This window comes from Thalassophryne amazonica, chromosome 6 (assembly GCF_902500255.1).
Source record: "Thalassophryne amazonica chromosome 6, fThaAma1.1, whole genome shotgun sequence".
NCBI lineage: Eukaryota > Metazoa > Chordata > Actinopteri > Batrachoidiformes > Batrachoididae > Thalassophryne > Thalassophryne amazonica.
In genome coordinates, this window is record NC_047108.1 from 106,098,857 (window position 1) to 106,125,264 (window position 26,408).

At 41.7% G+C, this 26,408-nt stretch overlaps 1 protein-coding gene and 1 long non-coding RNA gene across 2 annotated transcripts in view; both read right to left on the reverse strand.

Moving 5' to 3' along the window:
- plxna2 (plexin A2) overlaps window positions 1-26,408 on the reverse strand; it is a 694,900-nt gene that overhangs the window by 197,605 nt on the left and 470,887 nt on the right. The window contains 1 exon segment of the mRNA XM_034173103.1: window positions 3,800-3,951. Coding sequence (XP_034028994.1) covers window positions 3,800-3,951 — 152 coding nt within the window.
- LOC117512862 lies at window positions 9,619-21,830 on the reverse strand. The gene is made up of 4 exons (XR_004561399.1): window positions 21,647-21,830; window positions 17,916-17,918; window positions 11,765-11,768; window positions 9,619-9,633 (listed from the first exon to the last, which is right to left on the reverse strand). It is a non-coding gene; the product is annotated as an uncharacterized LOC117512862 (long non-coding RNA).

A 26,408-nucleotide genomic window follows, 5' to 3' on the forward strand; every position in this document is an offset into this window, starting at 1 on the left:
AATGACACAACCGACAGGCGTGAAAAAACTCACGCATGCGCACGAAGGTTCAAGCTTGGTTGATGCAAGCGCACATGATTCAAATCCATATAGTTTTTGCAAAAAATAAAAAGGTCGGATAGTTTTCTATCAGACCTCGTATATTATAAATAATTACCTTTGAGACAAGATTCAAAATGAGTTCTTCACCACACGACGTGCACAAGACAGCCTGCGGCTGTAAATATTTTCTCTGTGATCCTGGGAGCGATGAGAGAATGGTTTCATCAGTGATGTTCTGAGAGCAAATGCGTCATTGGCTACTAAGTTATTATTTTATATAGCATGGCATCCAGTGGGACGCATTGGCACAACGACTTGCACGGCAGTGTGGGTATCAAATTTGTGCAAGTGTCAAGGTGCCTTTACATTCCCACTCACACCTACAGTCAATTCAGAGTCACCAATACACCTACCCTGGATGTCTTTGGAAGTGAGAGGGAGTCTGGAGCACCAGGAGGGAACCCACGCGAACAACATGCAAACTCCACACAGAAAGGACCAGGTGGGAAACGACCCCATGACCTTCTTGTTGTGAGGGAACAATACTAACCACTAAGCTACTGTGCCACACTTTTATTTCCCAGCTGTCTTGGGAGCCAATCTCTCTTCCAAGAAGAGTTACAGGACTTGGTCGATAGGGAAATGTGGGATAAACTGCTTGGCTTGCTGCCACCATGACCCGGACAATTGGCAGGAAATAAATGAATAAATGAACATTATGAATATGATTAATAATAATTAACTTACCCTCATATTTTGGAAAGTATGAATTTGATAATATAGGTTTTCTTTGTTATACATTTTAACGTACATTTTTATACCTAAATCCTAATCCACATCCTTATGTTTCATATTTCAGGAAAAGAAGTTTCACGGTATGTGTGCACGCTCTTGTTTCTGCCTTGCCAGACATAAACCACCTGGGAAGCTAAAACATGAACAGGGTGCTAGATTTCTAATTCCACACATTTGCCAAGGGCGAGATGGGCAAGTTGTAAAGGCTGGGCCACGTTTCATTAGTTCAGGGTGAACAGGACAGGTTTTAACGTGATGTATACACAGCATGGGACAATTAGAGAAGTAAACACACACAGCTGTTATGGGATTGTTGCTGACTTGATGAGTTACACAGAGAGAATTGGGCTTGCGTGCTGCAGGGGGGAACAACAGCATCAGGACCAGATTGCCTGGACCTGATTCAGACTTCATTTAGGCAGACCTGCTTTTTTTGTGGGACTACTCATACTTTATACTGATTACAGCTGATTAAACCTGTGTATACACCAAAGCCCAACCTCAAGCCGTCAAACATGAAGCCACCTGGAAGAGGAAAAAGTTCTAGTTCCTTGAATGGCTGCTTGAAGCTGCATCCAAAAGCTAAAAACACATACATACAAAATTTCACGGCTTACTTTGCAATGTTTATACGGTAACAACCCATGATACCTCAGAGAACTCCTCACCCCTCACTGTCCTGCACGTTCCCCACCACAGGAGACCCAGCCTCCTCATCTGAGGGTGCCACAGACAGTGGAATCTTTTAAAAAGGGCCATAAATTTTTTTGGGAATTTTTGCTTCCCCTGTTGTTGTAATAATCTCCATACTTTTTTTTTTTTTTAATCAATCTTTCCTTTTAATTGCTGTAGCACTTTGAGATTTATTGTAAATGTGAAATGCATTCTAAATTAAAATTATTGTCATTATTATTATTGTTGTCATTATTATTATTATTAAAAAAGCCTATCTTACAATGTCCAAGTTTAGAGACAAAATAAACATGTTTACAGCCTGGTCCCAAAAAAAAAACTAACCCAAGGGGGTGAATTGACATATTTTAACCCTATGGGTTGTGCCAAACTTTTTTTTTTGTCATGTTCCTAATATTTGATCAGCAAGGCAACATCACAGACACTTCATTCAACAATTTCTTAAAACTACAAACTCTCAGCTTTTTAAACTGCAGCTTTACAATGAGATTACTAGTAGGAGAGATAGTTAGGAAATCGCATTATCTCTGAATTTGAATCGTTAACTGATTCAAAATATCTCCACTGTTAACAATATACTGGAAATATTTTTCCAAATAATGAGCTTTAAAATACACTCAACAAAATATAAACGCAACACTTTTGGTTTTGCTCCCATTTTGTATGAGATGAACTCAAAGATCTAAAACTTTTTCCACATACACAATATCACCATTTCCCTCAAATATTGTTCACAAACCAGTCTAAATCTGTGATAGTGAGCACTTCTCCTTTGCTGAGATAATCCATCCCACCTCACAGGTGTGCCATATCAAGATGCTGATTAGACTGTCCACAATAGAAGGCCACTCTGAAAGGTGCAGTTTTGTTTTATTGGGGGGGGGATACCAGTCAGTATCTGGTGTGACCCATTTGCCTCATGCAGTGCAACACATCTCCTTCGCATAGAGTTGATCAGGTTGTCAATTGTGGTCTGTGGAATGTTGGTCCACTCCTCTTCAATGGCTGTGTGAAGTTGTTGGATATTGGCAGGAACTGGTACACGCTGTTGTATACGCCGGTCCAGAGCATCCCAAACATGCTCAATGGGTGACATGTTCGGTGAGTATGCCGGCCATGCAAGAACTGGGACATTTTCAGCTTCCAAGAATTGTGTACAGAACCTTGCAACATGGGGCTGTGCATTATCCTGCTGCAACATGAGGTGATGTTCTTGGATGTATGGCACAACAATGGGCCTCAGGATCTCGTCACGGTATCTCTGTGCATTCAAAATGCCATCAATAAAATGCACCTGTGTTCTTCGTCCATAACAGACGCCTGCCCATACCATAACCCCACCGCCACCATGGGCCACTCGATCCACAACATTGACATTGACCCACACGACGCCACACACACTGTCTGCCATCTGCCCTGGACAGTGTGAAAAGGGATTCATCCGTGAGGAGAACACCTCTCCAACGTGCCAAACGCCAGCGAATGTGAGCATTTGCCCACTCAAGTCGGTTACGACGACGAACTGGAGTCAGGTCGAGACCCCGATGAGGACGATGAGCATGCAGATGAGCTTCCCTGAGACGGTTTCTGACAGTTTGTGCAGAAATTCTTTGGTTATGCAAACCGATTGTTTCAGCAGCTGTCCGAGTGGCTGGTCTCAGACGATCTTCGAGGTGAACATGCTGGATGTGGAGGTCCTGGGCTGGTGTGGTTACACGTGGTCTGCGGTTGTGAGGCTGGTTTGATGTACTGCCAAATTCTCTGAAACGCCTTTGCAGATGGCTTATGGTGGAGAAATGAACATTCAATACACAAGCAACAGCTCTGGTTGACATTCCTGCTGTCAGCATGCCAATTGCACGCTCCCGCAAATCTTGCGACATCTGTGGCATTGTGCTGTGTGACAAAACTGCACCTTTCAGAGTGGCCTTTTATTGTGGGCAGTCTAAGGCACACCTGTACACTAATCATGGTGTCTAATCAGCATCTTGATATGGCACACCTGTGAGGTGGGATGGATTATCTCAGCAAAGGAGAAGTGCTCACTGTCACAGATTTGGACTGGTTTGTGAACAATATTTGAGGGAAATGGTGATCTTTGAGTTCATCTCATACAAAAAAAAAATGGGAGCAAAACCAAAAGTGTTGCATTTATATTTTTGTTGAGTGTAAATACATAAATCACCAATCTTTGCATGATGTGTCCTTTTCATTCCCCGCATGTCTACCTGTAGCAGACGGTGTAATAATAGTTCTGTACGTAACTTACTGTTCAGCGATGATGTAGCCATCCTCTACAGGGGTACACCTCACACCTGCCACCTCCACATTTCCCACCATGTCTGAGAAGGCCAGACCCAGATTTGTGCCTTGGATTGTCACCCGTGTGCCTCCCTCAGGGGGTCCAGCAATTGGGGTCACCTACAGGACATAAAGAACAAAGGTCAGGGATTAACTTGTAGAGGCGTCGGTTACAAAACCCATCAACAGTTCCAGGATTTTCTGGATGCTCGAGAGATTACGTTATGGTCCAGGTGGTTCAAACAGCAAGTAGCAGTACTTGCATCCACCATGACATGAGTCACTGTGCCAAGAGTGTGCTCTTTTTGTGGGCCCTTCAGTTTAAACATGGCTGCCGTATGAGAAGGGGTGGCACGGAGTGGGAACAGATGACAGATTGTCTGCAGCTGCGACAGGGCCAACTCCTGTTCATGCCAGCCTCACTTCAAATAAGCAGATTGCTGTTTAGACTCAAGGAAGACCAGCTTTGTGGTGATGCCTCATGTCCTGGTATAATTCAAATGAGGGAATGATGGAAAGACAGAAAGGTGGCCTGATCCTAGGCAATGGTGAAATGGACCTGTGCAGCCAAGACAGAGGAACCGACTTAGGAGATGAGGATCTAGCAGGTAATAGTGAGAGTGATTGAGTGTAACAGAATCAACCACTGAGACAAAGAGAGAGAGCATTCATCTGGACAGTATGGCAACTTCTAAGGTTGATTTTCATCATCGCATTAAACTGTGGCATGCTTTAATTTAACCTTAGTCCGTCTCCAGATCCACCCTGCAACCAAACCTCTTACAACATCACAAACTGCACTTATTATCACCATTTCACAATCATCAAACTTTGTCTACATCTCTTTTTTCAGCTACGATAATGTTTCCGAATCATTTCCTTTCATGCCCTATTTGGAACAGTCAAGAAAATTCTCTTTACAAGTTTGTAATCTTGAGTCAGTGTCCTTTTTTATTTCGCCAAGACAAAATGGTTAGTAAGTAAGTAAGTAAGCTTTATTTATATAGCACCTTTCTCAGACCAAGGTCACAAAGTGCTTCACATGATATAGACAATAAAAACAACACATACAAATATAAAAATAGTCAAGTAATTGAAACTAAAATGCCAGTTTAAAAAAAATGTGTCTTTCGTTGCTGTCTAAAAGCATCCACAGAATCCAGAGAGTGAAGGGAACAGGGAAGCTCATTCCAAAGGCAAGGTGCCAAAGGATCTGTCCCTTCACATTCTGAAACAAGCACAGGGAACCATCAGCAGTTTTCTGATTGGAAGACCTCAAGCTCCTGCTGGAAACATAAGGCTGGATCAGGTCCTTAATGTATTCTGGTGCCTGCCCGTGTAGAGCTCTACTACCCTTCTCTGCTGTCACCCTTCAGCTCTAGGATTTTGTAATTTATCCTGTAAAAAACAGGGAGCCAATGTGGAGACTTGAGGATAGGACTAATATGCATTCTCCTGTGGGTGCAGGTAAGAAGTCGTGCAGCAGAGTTTTGCACTACCTGCAGGCGGGCCACTTTTAGGACACTTTTTGGCTTCATATGTACAACTGTAAATAGGTAAAGTTTATGAGTAAAGTATAAATAAGTACTGAACTGTGAGTTACGCCCACTCAGCTAGTGTGTCACGCGCAGCTATCAAAGTTTCCAAGCGACAGAGGATAGGGGCGGGAAAAGTTAATGATACAACAATAATACATTGCTTGGGCTAGACCATCTCATTTGAGAACAGAGTGTTCTGGCCCCCGCTGTTTCTGACAGCCTGAAGCCTGAAGAGTTTGATGGGATACAGCCCTTAGAAGGGTGCAGACCTTGAATTGGGACACAGCCCAGGTCAGGTTTAGGAAGAAAGTGAAGGGTTGTACCTCACAAAACTGCTTTGGATTTCACCTGGCAACCACCTAGGAAGACCTGGGTTCCATACCTATACCAAAAAGTAAAAACGCATCTGTTGCTGTCAGGTGTTACATGGGCATCTGCTTGATCTGGTCCAGTTGTCTCAGCAGTAAGGTACCTGCGTACTGTAGGTGTACTTGTGCCAGTAAGCACTGCAACAGACTGGTGTTCTGTCCATGGTGTACCCCGCTTCTCACCCCATGACTTTTGGGATAGGCTTCAGCTCCCCATTACCCCTGACTGGAGTAAGTAGATATAGAAAATGAATGAATGAATGAATAATTCCAGTCATATTCAGAAATTCTTTGGAAAGAACTCTTACCAAAGACATCAAGTTGTCATTGAACCTTTTAGACACACAGACACAAATCTCTGCTGTCATGCTGGCACATAAATCTTGTTAACCAAGTTTTGGGTGCCTTACTTGCATCGTAAATTCAATAAGCACCTTCAGCATAAAAAAAGGGGAGAGTTTATTAACATTCTGCATAGGTACTTTCCCAGAATCTATGGATGTTTCTGTGGATGATAAATCTAACAAGGAGCACCATTAATGGTTTGCGCAGAACTCAAACTCATAAACTACAATATGGATGCCCAGCGTGACCTTGGCACGGGGTGGCATGCTGCCTTCTGTGCTGCAGAGTCCCGTTCAAGCTCTAGCCTGGCCTTCATCCAATCCTTTAAGGAAAAGAGGCAGAGGACAGAAAAAGAGTGTGAAAGAAAAGGAGAGATGATGAGAGAAAGACAGGAAGCCCTGAGAGACAGAGGAGTGTAAAAGAGGAGGTCTGCAGGGAGGAGGTGACTGTCACTTTGCTGTGTGGTGCTACTGGTGCTGTGTAAACAATCAATACACTATTACTGGCCATGCAAGCAGAGGAAAAGAAACCAATAGTTTAGATGTGCCGACTTGCTGAACCACAAACCGCCATGTGACGTCACTGCAATTTAGGGATGGTGTGCACCCTCCCCGCTTTACTACCGACACTCACTATGGCACTGTGACTTCCCTGCGGGATGCTGGGATTGTAATCTAGATTCAGTGGACATTAATTGCTCTGGATGTAAAGTAAGTGTGTCACTGCACTGCCTGAGGGGTCGGAATGCATGAATCTTTTAGCACTGCTTGGGCACGCGGGGTATAAAGAGGGAGAGGAGCATAATGGCTAAATTTATCCATGTCGGGCAATGGCAGCAGCCATTCGAATTGACTTAGTAATGGTTACATAAGCAAGGGCCTGAGAGAGAACAAGATAGAGTGGAAAAAAAGGGGAAGGGAGGCCATTGGATATGAGAATGAAAAGAGCATCAGAGGGAATACGGAAGCCACTCTGTTCAGTTTTATCAGCCATGATGGATGTCAGGCGAGGCCGCTACAGTGACAGGACAGACGTGCTCCATTGCAGGTGGGGCTGCTAAAAGCTTCGGAGGTGTCCTCCTTTTACCCTTGAGACTGAAATGAAACACTTCCCATGGTGAAACAAGCAGAAGAAGACAGTGTGATTCATGCATGAAACCAACTTGGCACACATCCCCATTGAGTATAGAAATGATTAGTCAGCAGATCATAAAAAGACACCCATTTCAAAGGTTCAGGCTGCTGAGGTCTTCTGCTGCCCCTCAACCACAAAAGCAATCTCTAAAGGAGCCTGGGTGCACGTGTGATGGATGTTGGACAGCCTGCAAACCAGATCTGTATGAACTTTGTAGACTAGAGAGAATTTTCTGTCCTCATGCACCATAGCTGTACTGGACAGCAGTCTTTGCAGGAGAATTATGGTCCAAGTCTTTAGGGTCCTGATGCATCCCATCTTACTGCATGTTTGTGAGACTTGGATGCTAACCAGTGATTTAAGGTGACAACTAGATGTCTTTGGTACCAGGTCTCTTTAGAGGATCCTTGGGTTAAAACTGGAATGACTTATGTCAAATCAATGGTTACTTCAGAAGACTGAGATGAGGAGTATCACTTGCATTGTAAGAGAACATCAGTAATGATATGTTGGACATATGGTGCACTCGTGCCTCAGTCTTGGGGAACCCGGTAGTTGGGAAGGGCCAAGGGGACAGCACGCTTCACCTGGCTGTGGCAGGTAGATGGTAACTTTTAAGAGGGGTGGACAGATCAGTTGTCTTCTTAAGTAGTTGCCATCTGGGATCCGAGGCTGTTGCGGCAATGCACGGCTCACAGACTTGACTCGACACACTGTGGGTAATCTTTGGAGAAGATGCAGTTTGAAGTTTACCATTTGTCACCATTTAGTGATGGCATAAAGACTTTAAGAAGACAGAGGAAGATGCCCTGGACATGCACACCGCTGTGGCTCCCCGCATTCCGACCCAGTGCTGCTGTGCCATGCTCCCTGTGTAATCCTTTTAGGAGCAGCACAGCTGCCCGCCTGACATTGTCACAAAGATTAGTGTGGATTTGTGCATGTGGAGTGTGTTTGTCTTGTGCTGAGAGTACTTATTCGAATTCCTCCGTGTTGACACTTGCGGCATGTTTTTGCTTTAACATTATCAAATCAAATCAAATAAATTTTATTTATATAGTGCCAAATCACAACAAACAGTTGCCCCAAGGCGCTTTATACTGTAAGGCAAAAGGCATACAATAATTACAGAAAAACCCCAATGGTCAAAACGACCCCCTGTGAGCAAGCACTTGGCGACAGCGGGAAGGAAAAACTCCCTTTTAACAGGAAGAAACCTCCAGCAGAACCAGGCTCAGGGAGGGGCAGTCTTCTGCTGGGACTGGTTGGGGCTGAAGGAGAGAACCGAGAAAAAGACATGCTGTGGAAGAGAGCAGAGATCAATCACTAATGATTAAATGCAGAGTGGTGCATACAGAGCAAAAAGAGAAAGAAACACTCAGTGCATCATGGGAACCCCCAGCAGTCTAAGTCTATAGCAGCATAACTAAGGGATGGTTCAGGGTCACCTGATCCAGCCCTAACTATAAGCTTTAGCAAAAAGGAAAGTTTTAAGCCTAATCTTAAAACTAGAGAGGGTGTCTGTCTCCCTGATCTGAATTGGGAGCTGGTTCCACAGGAGAGGAGCCTGAAAGCTGAAGGCTCTGCCTCCCATTCTACTCTTACAAACCCTAGGAACTACAAGTAAACCTGCAGTCTGAGAGCGAAGCACTCTATTGGGGTGATATGGTACTATGAGGTCCCTAAGATAAGATGGGACCTGATTATTCAAAACCTTATAAGTAAGAAGAAGAATTTTAAATTCTATTCTAGAATTAACAGGAAGCCAATGAAGAGAGGCCAATATGGGTGAGATATGCTCTCTCCTTCTAGTCCCTGTCAGTACTCTAGCTGCAGCATTTTGAATTAACTGAAGGCTTTTCAGGGAACTTTTAGGACAACCTGATAATAATGAATTACAATAGTCCAGCCTAGAGGAAATAAATGCATGAATTAGTTTTTTCAGCATCACTCTGAGACAAGACCTTTCTAATTTTAGAGGTATTACGCAAATGCAAAAAAGCAGTCCTACATATTTGTTTAATATGCGCATTGAATGACATATCCTGATCAAAAATGACTCCAAGATTTCTCACAGTATTACTAGAGGTCAGGGTAATGCCATCCAGAGTAAGGATCTGGTTAGACACCATGTTTCTAAGATTTGTGGGGCCAAGTACAATAACTTCAGTTTTATCTGAGTTTAAAAGCAGGAAATTAGAGGTCATCCATGTCTTTATGTCTGTAAGACAATCCTGCAGTTTAGCTAATTGGTGTGTGTCCTCTGGCTTCATGGATAGATAAAGCTGGGTATCATCTGCGTAACAATGAAAATTTAAGCAATGCCGTCTAATAATACTGCCTAAGGGAAACATGTATAAAGTGAATAAAATTGGTCCTAGCACAGAACCTTGTGGAACTCCATAATTAACCTTAGTCTGTGAAGAAGATTCCCCATTTACATGAACAAATTGTAATCTATTAGATAAATATGATTCAAACCACTGCAGCGCAGTGCCTTTAATACCTATGGCATGCTCTAATCTCTGTAATAAAATTTTATGGTCAACAGTATCAAAAGCAGCACAAATAATATGGAATACCTTTCAATATGATTGGAGCATTTTTAAATTTTGACCCCTGTGTAATACTTCAATTGACCCCTTCTTGGCCGCCTATTGAAAGTTCACGTGGGTATCTGGCATTTTTAAAAGAGTAATGTCTAAGGAGTATGTGTGCCAAATTTGGTGCTTGCATCACCATTTGAAGCATTTTTTTCAGTTATCCGCTGCACTAAATATGTTAAAGCAGTGTTTGCGATTAAGATAAATACCCAACAATTTGTTCAAACAACTAACATGACAACAATACAGATTAATTCAAGCTTAGTCAGACATATAAGAAGCAAACATAACTGTCCTCTGCCTTTTACTACATATTAATTTTATTACAGCCTGTTATAAACACCACAATGTACTTGGAACAGATGTCAGAACTAACCAGTGACCTAAAGCAGCAACTGGATGTCTTTGGAACTAGCACTCTTTGGAAGAATCATGGGCACTGTTGGAATGACTTTGTAAGTAACCGCTCAGTTGATAGAGAGACTCGGATACAGACGATCACTTGTACGGAGTTTCAGCTCCGATATTTTGGCCATGTGGTGTGCTTTGTCTGATCCAGCATGCAGGTGTCAAAGAACCAGTGGCTAGAAAAGGCAAAAGGGGGTGCCCACGTTTCACTTGGTTGTGGCAGATAGGTGGTTAGTTGTGAGATGCGATGATGGACTGGCTATCTGCCTGCGCAGCTGCCGTTCAGGACAATCGTGTGGTGGATGCAGCAGCATGTGACACTAGCACATACTCCCAGAGATGACGTGAACTGTTAAAGCAGAACATTGCAACTTTGGTCAATTTTTGGCTGCTTCATCAGTTTTAAGTCACATCCCCCTACAGCTCGGGAGAACATATGTCACAAAACTGTTGTAAAAACTCTCTGCTGGTCCTCCCTCTCCACTCCACCCAACCCTTCCTCCCTTCCTCCCTCCCTCTCTTCTGTGCTCTCCACGTGCATTTGTTTCGTGCAGTGTCTGGAACAGTGTCAAGAAAGCAACAACCCATAGAAATACACAGAGAACAGAGTTCAGCTCAGGTGGAGGTGGATCTCTCTCTCTCTCTCTCTCTCTCTCTCTTTCTCTCTGTGAGGATGTGCACAATCAATGAGGAACTACAACATCATAATGTTTCACAGTGAATTCGACCCCAAAGCTTCCTCTTGCAGCAGGAAAACTGGTCTGCATCTGTCTTTCACACTTCTTTATCTTTCAGCTCTGCTATTCCAAGAAAGCCTGACTGAGGTACACCTGTGTGTGACCCCTCACATTGTCACAAATGTTTTTCTCCTCCTCACTTCATCCAAGTGTTTTCTTTTTTTACTGGCTCTGTCATGATTACGAACAAATAAGATATAAAGTCTTAGTTTGCGTGTTCTTATACACAGTAGCTTGCCAGTGCTTTGATATGGGAGTGTGTATGTGTTGTTGTAGTGCTGTAAAGCAGTTCGTGTTTCTCATGAGAGCTGAGACTCACGTTCACATGACACCAGGTTGGTTTCTCTAAAGTTGCAAGGCTGGTTTTCTGCTAAGAGACCCTGGTGGGGAAGAGAGAACCCCCACTCTCCCCAAAACAAGTCATTTAATCATGACAGTTACTGCCAAACTGTAAAATTAAGGAAAAAGCTACTATTATTTATAGTGCTTCTTAAGCCCTGCTTCGACTTTTGCAAATTGCTTTATTTGGTTTAATTTGGGAGAAAAGTCTCTGACGTCTTTCCAGTGATTTATGGTGTCATCGGGGATGTGTTCTGGCTCCTATCCAGTTCGATGATTGCACAGACTGCGTAATAAGCTGTAGAATTGTAGTTTTTAATTGTAGGAGGGATCAGCTGATCACCATATCCCATTTTTAAGTAAGTCCCTTCAGGTTCTCCCTTGTTTTTCACTCACCAGAGCAAATCCAAGGTGGATTTGTATGTTGAATTGGCACAACTGGCACAATTCAACAACAAGACGCAACTCCACATCACATGGAGAATGGGTAGGGGTGGGGTTTGAACCGGGAACCTTCTGCACTGGAAACAAGCACACTAACCACTTGGCCACCACCCCTGCTTACCACATCCCATTAATTGGTTAAATAATGTATGTGCCCCTTAAAATTCACAGTGTGATCAAAGATGTTTCACCATTTTTCTATAACGCTATAACGCGGTTCACCTTTTGCGGCCTCCCTGTTTCGCGGATTTTTTTAGTCCAATTTTGCTTGCTTTTTTTTTACAGTGCATTGTGTTCCGCGGCCTCATCAAGCAGCCGGCCGCGACACAGCGAAGGGAGAGCACGCGCATTGTGTTCTGCGTGTCTGTTTATAAGAATCTTCTCGCCCAGAAGAAAAAAGAGCGCGAACAACTACCCATAACTGTGTTCTACACTCGGAAAAAGACACCTACAGCGAGGTGTGAGTCAGTGGAAAAAGACGTGACAGCGCGGGCGCCAGGACGAAGAGGCACGATCAGAGGAACTGTGAAATACTGGTCAGTCACTATTAATAATTTCTTATGTGTCCAACCTCGTACGTTGATCATTAAAATTAAATTCGTAGTTCTAAAAGCCATCATAATTATTTATAGGAAAACGTTCTATTTTATTTCTCAAACAAATGTTTGGGCCTGAAAACAGGCTGGTCTTATTTTTCTACTAAGGTTTGAACTTTGAGAGTGTTTACGCACGAGAGAAAAGTGAGAAAATGTTAATGCCTGTTTGAGAAAAGTGTATAAAGTGTGTATAAGTGAGGGGTTTTACAGCTTTAAAACGTCTATAATAATTGTAAAAAAATAACGCTGGCCACTTCGTGGATTTCGCCTATGGCGGGCTATTTTTAGAACGTAACTCCCGCGATAAACAAAGGACCACTGTAATGCATTTCGTACTATATATACTTATTTGGCAAAGGTGTTAGATATGTTGATTATCATGTTTATGCTTGCCTCTACTGGTGGTTGGCTCTCACTGCGGTATTGTATCACTTCCTGTTCCGGAGCACAGCAGTGTTTTGCTGTATCTGTTAGCTGTTTAATCTGCGCAGTTAGATTGATCTAGTTAACTAGATAACGATTTGTTTAACAGTGTAATCTTCACGTGCCTTAACTAAAGCACTCCCTCTGCTGAATTACCTCTAAATTATTTGCACATTATTCACTTTGTGTGTTTTTAGGAATCCGCTAGCTTAGCGCAGCTACTAGCTCTTAGCCAGTTTAGCATGGCAGCTTCTCCTGTCTCTCCCGCACTTTTCTGCTCTGGGTGTGAAATGTTTAGTTATTCCTCGGCCTCCTTTAGCAGTAATGGTACTTGTAATAAGTGTAGCTTATTCGTAGCTTTGGAGGCCAGGCTGGGCGAATTGGAGACTCGGCTCCGCACCGTGGAAAATTCTACAGCTAGCCAGGCCCCTGTAGTCGGTGCGGACCAAGGTAGCTTAGCCGCCGTTAGTTTCCCTCTGGCAGATCCCGAGCAGCCAGGAAAGCAGGCTGACTGGGTGACTGTGAGGAGGAAGCGTAGTCCTAAACAGAAGCCCCGTGTACACCGCCAACCCGTTCACATCTCTAACCGTTTTTCCCCACTCGATGACACACCCGCCGAGGATCAAACTCTGGTTATTGGCGACTCTGTTTTGAGAAATGTGAAGTTAGCGACACCAGCAACCATAGTCAATTGTCTTCCGGGGGCCAGAGCAGGCGACACTGAAGGAAATTTGAAACTGCTGGCTAAGGCTAAGCGCAAATTTGGTAAGATTGTAATTCACGTCGGCAGTAATGACACCCGGTTACGCCAATCGGAGGTCACTAAAATTAACAGTGAATCGGTGTGTAACTTTGCAAAAACAATGTCGGACTCTGTAGTTTTCTCTGGGCCCCTCCCCAATCGGACCGGGAGTGACATGTTTAGCCGCATGTTCTCCTTGAATTGCTGACTGTCTGACTGGTGTCCAAAAAATGAGGTGGGCTTCATAGATAATTGGCAAAGCTTCTGGGGAAAACCTGGTCTTGTTAGGAGAGACGGCATCCATCCCACTTTGGATGGAGCAGCTCTCATTTCTAGAAATCTGTCCAATTTTCTTAAATACTCCAAACCATGACTATCCAGGGTTGGGACCAGGAAGCAGAGTTGTAGTCTTACACACCTCTCTGCAGCTTCTCTCCCCCTGCCATCCCCTCATTACCCCATCCCCGTAGAGACGGTGCCTGCTCCCAGACCACCAATAACCAGCAAAAATCTATTTAAGCATAAAAATTCAAAAAGAAAAAATAATATAGCACCTTCAACTGCACCACAGACTAAAACAGTTAAATGTGGTCTATTAAACATTAGGTCTCTCTCTTCTAAGTCCCTGTTAGTAAATTATATAATAATTGATCAACATATTGATTTATTCTGCCTTAAAGAAACCTGGTTACAGCAGGATGACTATGTTAGTTTAAATGAGTCAACACCCCCGAGTCACACTAACTGCCAGAATGCTCGTAGCACGGGCCGAGGCGGAGGATTAGCAGCAATCTTCCATTCCAGCTTATTAATTAATCAAAAACCCAGACAGAGCTTTAATTCATTTGAAAGCTTGACTCTTAGTCTTGTCCATCCAAATTGGAAGTCCCAAAAACCAGTTTTATTTGTTATTATCTATCCATGAAGCCAGAGGACACACAACAATTAGCTAAACTGCAGGATTGTCTTACAGACATAAAGACATGGATGACCTCTAATTTCCTGCTTTTAAACTCAGATAAAACTGAAGTTATTGTACTTGGCCCCACAAATCTTAGAAACATGGTGTCTAACCAGATCCTTACTCTGGATGGCATTACCCTGACCTCTAGTAATACTGTGAGAAATCTTGGAGTCATTTTTGATCAGGATATGTCATTCAAAGCGCATATTAAACAAATATGTAGGACTGCTTTTTGCATTTACGCAATATCTCTAAAATCAGAAAGGTCTTGTCTCAGAGTGATGCTGAAAAACTAATTCATGCATTTATTTCCTCTAGGCTGGACTATTGTAATTCATTATTATCAGGTTGTCCTAAAAGTTCCCTAAAAAGCCTTCAGTTAATTCAAAATGCTGCAGCTAGAGTACTGACGGGGACTAGAAGGAGAGAGCATATCTCACCCATATTGGCCTCTCTTCATTGGCTTCCTGTTAATTCTAGAATAGAATTTAAAATTCTTCTTCTTACTTATAAGGTTTTGAATAATCAGGTCCCATCTTATCTTAGGGACCTCGTAGTACCATATCACCCCAATAGAGCGCTTCGCTCTCAGACTGCAGGCTTACTTGTAGTTCCTAGGGTTTGTAAGAGTAGAATGGGAGGCAGAGCCTTCAGCTTTCAGGCTCCTCTCCTGTGGAACCAGCTCCCAATTCAGATCAGGGAGACAGACACCCTCTCTACTTTTAAGATTAGGCTTAAAACTTTCCTTTTTGCTAAAGCTTATAGTTAGGGCTGTATCAGGTGACCCTGAACCATCCCTTAGTTATGCTGCTATAGACTTAGACTGCTGGGGGGTTCCCATGATGCACTGTTTCTTTCTCTTTTGCTCTGTATGCACCACTCTGCATTTAATCATTAGTGATCGATCTCTGCTCCCCTCCACAGCATGTCTTTTTCCTGGTTCTCTCCCTCAGCCCCAACCAGTCCCAGCAGAAGACTGCCCCTCCCTGAGCCTGGTTCTGCTGGAGGTTTCTTCCTGTTAAAAGGGAGTTTTTCCTTCCCACTGTAGCCAAGTGCTTGCTCACAGGGGGTCGTTTTGACCGTTGGGGTTTTACATAATTATTGTATGGCCTTGCCTTACAATATAAAGCACCTTGGGGCAACTGTTTGTTGTGATTTGGTGCTATATAAATAAAACTGATTGATTGATTGATGCTTCAATTCTTACTCTCAAATCATCACATTTTGACAATCACTCAGTGCCCGTTTGATGCACTAATGATGAGAGAGAAGAATAAAGTTCATACAGAAACACAATAGTGTGACTTCTGTGCATGACTGTAGCAAAAATAAGAGTAAGAGTCAAGTTCGGACACAAGATAAGAACATAAAGCAGATTTTCCATTTCAATGTAACTTTAATATATACATTAATAGCAGCATTTTCTCGACTTGAATGTCTGCAGAGACTATGAATGAATTACATGACACGGGATGCATTTCCATTCTTCAGTTCACCAAATACTTTTAAATTTAAATGTCCCTCAATATAATTCAGGAGCTTGTAGCTAATCCTCTTTTTTGTCTCTGCTCAGACTAATTCAATCCTATCAAATTTTATTGCGAGTAGTATTTAATGGGCTTAATAAAACCCAGCTGATCACTTGTTCCCGAACAAACCACATCCCAAATTTACTGGGTCACAAAAACTCTTGGAGCCATGTAAGAGCTGCCGCGCATCATGCAAATGGATATATAATGTGTAAAAGGCAAAGAGACAAATTTTAGGGCGCTGATTGAGGATTTTCAGCGATCACGGTGATGTGGTGTGTCTGTTTTGGCAGTTGAAAGGGGGTCCAGTGCAACACTTTAATCCTGCTTCTACTGTTTGTAATGAAACAAGGGTACCACACGTACAGTCAAGGACCGGGTTTCCTGCATCCAGGAGGATCATTCAGCCGCACTGTGATCTTAGCTGACAGGATGACCGTCAACAGTAAGGTGAGGAAGGAAATTAAAAGAATTACTTTTACATTTGCTATGTGAAGGCAACAGTGGGATGTTTATGTTCTGTGGTGCAGGGAATGGTACGCAGATTGCTCTTTTCTATCTGATGCACACACACAGCGGAGTGCTGTTTTTGCACACCGGGAGCACCTCAAGGATTAATCACTGTGCTTAGTGATTTTCCTGTCTGACAGGGAATTGAACCAAGGATCCTCTGATCACAAGTCCACCTCTCTAACCTCCCCATCACCTCCCTTGGCAGGATGCAGGAACGCGTCTTTTTTTTTTTTATAGCACGTAGAGCATGTCGAAGCTGCACAGCCAAAGCCTTGTTGAGAAGATGACTTTCCTGGGTCCAAACAACTCCCAGCTTCATTTGATGTTGTTCCCTCCGCTGTTAGCAGCAGCTTACATGCCTCTTCAATATTAATGGCCCATGGTGGGAGGCACCATGGCACTTAATAGAAACATTAATTATTCAGAAGGCCTATCTAGTGGTAGGCACATCTACTAATGTGCTGCTATGTATACAAATCAGCTCTTGATGAGAGCTTTGGTGCGTACAATCAAAACCAAATGTATTAATAAATTCAGCCCACCAGGGGGACGTGTGTTTCTTAAAGAAACAAAACGCCGACAAGACAAAGGCAGCAGACGGAACGTTGACATCAGCGGCAGAGGACACGGAAAATATTGGAAAACCTGCTGAAGTGAATGTGATGTGTGGAATCAATGAACTCTGACACCCATTACATCCTTTTTACACTTTCACCATTGACCTCATGTCACCCTGTTTATACAGACATTGCCATTTTTAACAATATCTATCTCTTAAATCTAAATTAAACCTCATCAGGTTCACACTATGTCAATATTCAATGAATGCAAGCAATTATTTTGTAACAGGCTTGCTTTTAATGTACTTATTACAGCACACGTATTGTTCCTGTTCTATCAGAATAGGATGTGATTTACTATATTATGAAATAGATGTTTTATTTCCCCACAAACACCCAGAATTTAGAAAACAGCATTCAGTGGTGGCTGTGGGTGGATATAATGGTATTTTTCTGTTCAATGTATGCAAAAACACCACATTATGTTGTAACAGAACAAAATTAATACATTTTACACAATACATTACAGTATTACATTAATACATTTAATACAATACAACCAGTCCCAGCAGAAGACCCTCCCTGAGCCTGGTTCTGCTGGAGGTTTCTTCCTGTTAAAAGGGAGTTTTCCTTCCCACTGTCGCCAAGTGCTTGCTCATAGGGGGTCGTTTGACCGTTGGGGTTTTTCTTTAATTATTGTATGGCTTTTGCCTTACAATATAACGCGCCTTGGGGCAACTGTTTGTTGTGATTTGGCGCTATATAAATAAAATTGATTTGATTTTCACTTTATGTCATAACACCTATATTTTGTAATAATCTACCATATTTGGAAATGAACAGCCTCATCACAACACAAAATATATGATAATACTGTAGGAATGCAGCAGAATCATGTTTATAATTTTAATACAATTAATGATGCAGCCTCAGTATTTTATATTTATATGTTATATACTATATATGTTATATTATTATTTATTTTTTATATTATTTTTATTCATATTTTATATTTGTCAGTGTGAAAGCACAGGTCAGACACTTTGCTAGAAAGGAGAGAGTGAGATGGTTTGGGTGTGTGCAGAGAAGAGACTCAGGTTATATAGGGAGAAGGATGTTGAGGATGGAGCCACCAGGCAGGAGGAGAGGGAGGCCAAAGAGCAGGTTTATGGATCTGCTGAGGGAGGACATGCAGTTAGTTGGTGTGACAGAGGGAGATGCTTAGGACAGAGTGAGATGGAGATGCTGGATCAGCTTAGTGCCCCCTACGGGAGCAGTTGAGAAATATATATATTGTATTTTAGATTTTATTAAGTAAAAAAGAAAAACATATATATATAATGGCATATAATACTGGATTATTTTATTCTCTGTCTGTGCATTTCGGAGCACATTGGGCTAAACTTCATAGGTTATGCATTGATTTGTTAACATTGTCAGTGTTACGTGCACAGCCAAAGACATCTATTCTGATTGGTTATTACATGCAATTTCATCATATAAACAGTACAACTCCCACATTTTGTAATAACATATGCAATCTTTAAAAAGAATTGGTAACACTTTCCTTGAAGGTATCGTCATAATAGTGACATGACACTGTCATAACTGTTACATGACACAGTCATGAAGGTGTCATAAACATTATGTCAATGTCATAAATGTTTATGACTGCTGTCATTAAGTGTCATTCGGTTTTTTTAATGACAAGTTGACAAGTTGGCATACAATCGAAGACCAAAAGGCCAAAGACAACTTCTAGTCATGTCACTTTGATTAAAGTCAAGTTGTTATAATCAAGACAACCCAAAAATGTCAACATGTCATTATAAAAACCAAATGACACTTAATGACAGCAGCCATAAATGTTTATGACAGTGACACATTCATGACAGTGTCATGTCACTATTATGACGAGACACTCAAGTAAAGTGTTACCAAATAATTTATTACAAAATGCAATGTCATATTGTATTCAGGCTGTATGCCTGCTTTAAAATTCTTATTGCATTTGGTGTTATCACATAAATCATGGTTACAAATGTACAAATGTATCATGTAAGAGAAGAACAAGTCCTTACTTTGAATTAGCTTCCAGTGTTTACTGTGGAAGCTGTAGATATTGTTTTTGAATTGTTTGATGATATTGCAGCACATCCTGAAATAATTTTACACATTATCGTGGATCTTTAAAACATGCAGATGGACACACAGGTGAAAAAAGAAATCATTAAATACGAGGGCTGTCCATAAAGTATAGGTCCTTTTTATTTTTTTCAAAAACTATATGGATTTCATTCATATGTTTTTACGTCAGACATGCTTGAACCCTTGTGCGCATGCGTGAGTTTTTCCACATGGGTCCGCGCGTCGGGACGCAGCCGACGCGGTGCGGCGGCACAGGAAAAACACCTCCGTGTTGATAACCATTTGTAAAATCCAGGCGGCTTTTGATGGCTTTCAGTGGAGTGAGTATATGAGAAATTATTTAACAGCTGGACATGTTCCAACTTGTCCTTAAGGCTTCCAACGGAGGTGTTTTTCCTGTGGCGGAGTGTCGCGGCGGCTGCGAGCCGACGCTGCAATCCGCCCGCACGTCTTTCATTAAAAAAATCTCCTTTAACAGTGGAATATCCGGATAAAATGCTGAAACCGACTTCTTCTGAAACTTCTCTGTTCTCTCACGACGTCCTGGATCAATAGAGCCTGAAATGTGGAGGTTTTCAGCTTGAAACAGGCTGACGACGGCGCCTGGGACCGCTGCACGACGTCTCGCACCATGGGAAGTCCTTAAAGCGACAGTATCACCTCAAAATCTCTCATCAGCTGTTAAAATTTTCACCGAAAACCAGCTTAATTTTTCGACCGTGTCCACTTCGATGTGTCTCACAAGTTTTAGAAAAAAGTCTGATCAAACAAAGCGCCAGTCTCTCAGTAACTTCTCAGACAAAGGAATTCTGACGAGGGGCTGGACGACTCCTCCCACAAGGAGTGCTCACAGGCGAATGACGTCACCGACAGGCATGGAAAACTCACGCATGCGCACGAGGGTTCAAGCATGTCTGAGGTAAAAACATATGAATGAAATCCATATAGTTTTTGAAAAAGATAAAAAGGACCTATACTTTATGGACAGCCCTCGTATATTTGAGGTGTTGCTTGCTCTCAGCTTTTCTGACGAAATTCTTGCACAAGGAGGTAAAATGACCATTTATTACACCTAGTGAGAGCAATGTTTGTGAAGAAATCCAGCATTGTATGACTTGGACACATTCTCTGTGCTTTAACAATGTAGGACTTGGACAGCAAAAATGTAGATGAGAGGGTGAGTGAGTCAATCACAGCCAGCTTGCGTAAGCATCCATCCATCCATTTTCTATACTTGTTTACACCAATTCAGGGTCACAGTGTGTGTGTGGGGGGGGGGGGTTGGAACCTATCCCAGCAGTCATAGGACATGAGGCGGGGTACACCAGTCTATCGCAGGGCCACAGACAAACACTTTCACATACGCAAGCAGAGCTATGGTCAATTTAAAGTTTCCAGTCCACCTAACCTGCATGTCTTTGGATGTAGGAGAAATCCAGAGCACCTGGAGGAAACCCACACAAACACTGGGAGAATGTGCAAACTTCACACAGAAAGGCCCCAGGTGGGACACAAACCCACTACCTTCTTGCTGTGAGGCAAGAGTCCTAACATCTAAGCCACCATGCCACCCTATTTCTGGAAGCAATAACTCAAATATAATAAATGCATGGTTCAGTTTGGTTATCACCTTCTGAACACTGCCTGTCGTGCACACATCAGTGATCTCAATCCACTGGTGTCCTCCTTTCTTTCAGTGTCTGCTAAAACCATAAGCTGGCAATATGATATCCACAATGTGGGCAAATAGTGGGTGAAATATAAAACAGAACTGGAAAGTAAAACCTGAAATACACGATGGCTAGATTGTGTGGCTGGGGATGGTGACAAAACTTTGTGTTGGCACTGCAAATTTAAGAATTGTATTGCACTGTAGCAAGTGAGCTATGCTAGTGAGCTAGCATGGCCACAACCTGATGATAAATTAACAATTGTGGGTGTATATGTACTAATCCATGGTTTCTTACAGCCGACTGCAAATATATCCATCTGTTTTTCAAACAGTTCACACTTAAGCTGAATTTTAGTGAGTAATATGACAGCTAGCCACTGCCATAAGCTAGCACAGAAACATTTGTGCTAGCTGTCCGGCCATATTAGATAGCCAATGTGTACTAATGGGAGTGTGTTTGTCATATCTTGTTTTGGAGCAGTTGTGAGTTGAGAGGTTTCATGAAATTATGACTTTGTCCTAAATCAGGGGCTGCATCCTTCTAAGGCTGCATTCTTCTAAGGCTTCATCCTATGAAGAACAGGGCATCCAAGACAGCAGAGGCCGAACCAACCATTCCGAAATGAGCCAGTCCAGCCCATCAAGCATTTTGTAATTGCATTATTAGTTTTTCCCACCCTGACTCAGTTACCCAGCAAGCTTGACAGCTGCACGTGACAAGCTAGCTTAGTGGGCATAACTAAGGGTGTAACGGTACATGTATTTGTACTGAACCGTTTCGGTACGGGACGTTCAGTTCAGTACAGGGCTGTTCACAGGTGAGTTTGCATTGCCTGTGTTTACATTCAGTGTTGCCAACTTAGTGACTTTCTCGCTAAATCTGCCGACTTTCCAAACTCTCTTGAAGACTTATTTTCTCAAAAGCAACTCATGACAAATCTAACTACTTTTCATGGAGTTACCAGAGACTTTTCTGATGTTTGGCGACTGAAAGTGAAAGTCTCTGTTGTCACCAAGTGATAGCGGGTCTCCTCCTCCTTCTCTGCTGCCTGCAGCAGCCTGAAAGCGCTGAGCGGAGGGATATCTACAATCCTCCTCACTCGTACTCGCTCAGCCTACTGACCTCGTTTGCTGCACTGTGATTAAGTAGTCCCCAGACTTTGAGAAGCCCAGGCCTTGAGAAGTTATTTTATTTTACTAAGTGATGGCCAATTTTAATGGCAAAATAAATAAACAAACCAAGAATCAAGTTTATTTGTGGTTCTAAATATTTTTAAGGTGGTTTTACTCACGTTTTTTGCCTCTCCCACAATGTTTTTGTTTTCAAAACTTTATTTAAAAGATATATTAACAAACATTAAAATGAACAGTTAATAGAGAGAGATAAAAAAATAAAATAAATAGTACAAAAGTAAAGGGATTCTTTAACATTAATTCTCTTTACAAAAAATCCCTTATAGAGTGTGACAGTTTGGACAAGTTCATTTTGCTGGCAAAAAATATGAAGGTTGATTAAAATTGAACAGGGCTTCATGATGGAACCGCTGTGCTGCTCTTTACATGTGGAAAGGTTTTGTTAAAAGCTGTTTACTTGGAATGTATTTTTTTTTGTATTTCATACATTTGTCATTTATTTGAGAACATTTTATTTAACTTATTACCAGTCAGCACTTTGCAACTATTTTATTTTCCTGTTTGTATAATGTTACAATAAATTGTTGGTTTAAACAACTAACAAATTTAGGTTTTGCATTTTGTTCTCATACTGTACCGAAAATGAACCAAACCGTGACTTCAGAACAGAGGTACCGAACCCTGATTTTTGTGTATCGTTACACCCCTAGGCATAACCCATAGTTTAGTAACCATTTTCAGTACTTATTTATACTTATAAACATTGCTTATGTATAATTGTACATATGGAGCCCATTTACTTATTTATTTTAATTTACATGCTGTTATATCTTGGAAAAAAGAAAATCTAGAAATTACCCTTGGGATTGTTTTGCCCACAAAGGAAATACGTGTTATATTCTTCATTTTCAGGGGGAAGAAGACTGCATTATTCAGCCACATTCCAAATGGCCTTTGAAATGAGACAGCCTAGTTGCACCTTTTTGATGCATGTGGTTGATGACTGCAGCCTTAGAAGGATACAGCCCCGGAATTGAGCAGCCTATGTGGTGTGGCAAGTTAAAATAACAGCTGCTGCCATTTTGAACAGTTTTTTTGTTAACTCCTACCAGGTCAGCATTAATTATGTTCTTGCTTACCTGCAGGATGTAATTTCAATTCAATTCAATTTAATTAGTTTATAATATGCCAAATCACAGCAAAAGTCATCTCAAGGCACCTTACATGGAGCAATTCAACATAAAATTTAAATAAATAAATTAAAAATGAATAAAAAATTTCAAATACATAATTAAAAACAGAAGTAAAAGAATAAAACAGATAAAAAAAAATAAAAAAAATATTAATAAAAAAGAGAATAAAAATAGGTTTTCAGTCTTAACTTAAAAATGTCCACGGAGTCTGACTGCCTCATGGTCAGATATAAAACATATAAAAAAATAATATAAAACAAGATAACTATGAATTGCACACAAGTCAGGCAGAGGTGGACCTAAACGTACAGTAGACATTAACTTTATTCATGCAAAGGGTTGTGGGCAAATCAGGGGTCTCCCTGATGCCTACTTTTCTCTCCTTTGGGGAAATCCAAGTCCTCAAAGGAAAGAAACTAACATACCGGGACCGTCACATAATCTTTATTCGGTTGAAAGGTAATGATTTTCCAGGACAAATGTTCCCGTTTCCTTAATGTTTGCAGCGTGACAGATGAAGCTCTTGGCAGGTGGTGGCTGTGACAATCGTGTACTGGGATCATAACTCTAATGAAACTGTGGAGCAGAATGAAACATGTCTCACAATGAGGATGTGCCACAGACTGACAGCATAATGGAGTTACACAGGAGCATTACTTAATTCACTGGGAGGGGTCACAGACGTATAATAGATACAGACACAGAAAGAGGAAGGAGGGCGGCAGAAGACAGACAGAGATACAGAGGGAGGGCAAGAATAACACAAAGGCCATCCCTCTTTCCTGCCTTTCTTTTTCTGGCTTATCTGAGTAAAATAGAGCAAATCAATTACCCAACTCATTAACTTTACTTTTTAATTGGCTGGAGTTACATATGAGTGTGTGGCGGAAGAATGAGTAGCCAAGCGAATCGATGTGGAGGGAGAGGAGGTCTAGCAGGTTAACCATGATGCACTGGTGCATTACCAAGTGTAATTAAATACGACAGCATCTCCGCTTGACTCCCCTGAGAGAACCTACCAGGCAAGACGAAATATAACCTTAGCAGGTAAAGATCCACTTAAGGGAAACAAATAAGTACTTCCAGGTCATAACCCCTTTCTGTGTGAGACAGAAGACACACAACAACTGTATTGAGTTGTTGCACTGTTGTTGCACTGAATTCCAGTGAAATCACAGCGAAATTAAAATAAACCCCAAAAGACCTGTTTTCAATCTAAGTTTAAGAGGGAGAGAAGTGAGGTTGAAGCACATACATCTAACTTGATTGAAGAAAAGAACTTCCAGCTACAGCAAGAATACTTATTCCAAGTATGTGTTTATCTTTGCTTTGTTTGGCTCGCCCTCTATAATTCATTCATGTGAAATGTACATTTTTAACGTTGGGATAACCTTGAGAGATGACAAAAGGTACTGAAATATATCATGAAAAGCTTGAATAATGTGCATATTACACCCAGTCACAAAGACTTTTCAGCCATCAAAGAGACACGCCTTTATAAAGAACGTCTCTGACCTACTCGATGCACATGTGCTCGGGAACGTCTGCCCTTGAGTACACCCTAAAAGTTGAGAAGAACTCTTATATATAAACACACACACACACACACACACACACACCAACTGCTGCATCAAAGTCTTTGATTGTGTGCAAAAGCAAACAGTAGAAGCTTTCACAGATGCCAAAAGATAGGACAGACACAATGGCAGACGGAGCGATGTAGAGGATGTGCAAAAATGAAGACATTATGTGGAATCCTACGGCGAATCGTTAAAGCTCATTGCCATTCTTCCTGTGTACAGAGCCAGTTCTCACACAAGTGTTCTCAATGTAAATCACACGTTTTATTTTCAAGCACACTATCCATCTCTTAAGAACCCGTAAGAGCAGCTGTTATCACTGCAACTTTTAAATGCTTGAAACAATTGAGCATGCTGGGAAGAAGTGTAATCTGGGTTTACTGTGCTGTTGTGATTATACGACACTGAGGAGAATACAAAGCGGCTCCTGAACCACGTCACATCGACACCGTTATCAAGGGCAATTATCAGAAAGTTTTGCAAGCTACCAGAACTGAAAATTAATCAAGCTGCCAGGAACATTTGTCTTTCTGCATGATCCTTGATGATGTAAATTGATTTTCAGAGCTGGTGAAGTTAACAGGCCTGGGTTCTAGGACATGTATCTCACACAGGAGAACTTGGGATCTGAACCACAAACAAAGACTCCTAACTTCTCTGGTCCCTGTGAGCATAGAGGGAGGTCCCACCCTTGTTCTGACCCTCGGTAACCTGCACAACCCCACCTACATGATTGAGCCCCTAGCAAACTAAAAATATAGTCCTTTAAAGTAAGTGATTATTTAATACTAAACATAACAAAATAAAGTATAAACCCACAGGTATACTGATCTATCTAATAACTATGGAGTTGTGTTAGGAAGGGAATCCGGCGTAAAAGTTGTGCCAAATCAACATGCAGATCCACCTTGGATCTTCTGTAGTGACCCAGAGTGAACACAAAGGAGAAGATACCAGTCCAACTGTGGGTCTTTACATTCGATTATTTTGTCTCAGCAGTAAAACAATTGTGCTGACCTGTTTCATCTGGGTCAACGCTCAAAACGGGTGTTTCTGGTCATTCTTTGAAAAAGTACACACTTGGAGCAATGAGAAACTGAGGCTGCCTGAGTAATTTAAGTCAAAACTATGCACTATAACCCCAGTGGCCACTGAGATCAAAGAGGTGGATGGTTGTGTCTGTTTTGTTCATTATTCTAGCAACACTTTAGTGTCTGACACAGACTCCAATTACAGCTAATAGAAACTTATAACTTGAACATAATTTGAAGGGCCCTTATTGTTGTTCTACAGTATATACATGGATTCATATATGTACAACAAAATTTGTCAAACAAAATTTTGTTAGAGAAAATGCAAACTCTACAAACAAAGGAACTGGGCATTGGTGGAATCCAATGCCAGACCTTCTAGCTGTGAGTAAAGAGTGCAAACCACTGAGCCATTGTGCATCCCTGACAACAAAATAAAGACAGTATCACCACCAGTCCTGAGTTATGTTGTAACATCAACAGAAGCATGGAAGGACAGTTGACTAGACCAAAGGACTGTGCAATTTTAGTATTTGGTGAGGACATCAATTTTGTCAGGTCAGAGTATTAGTCAGG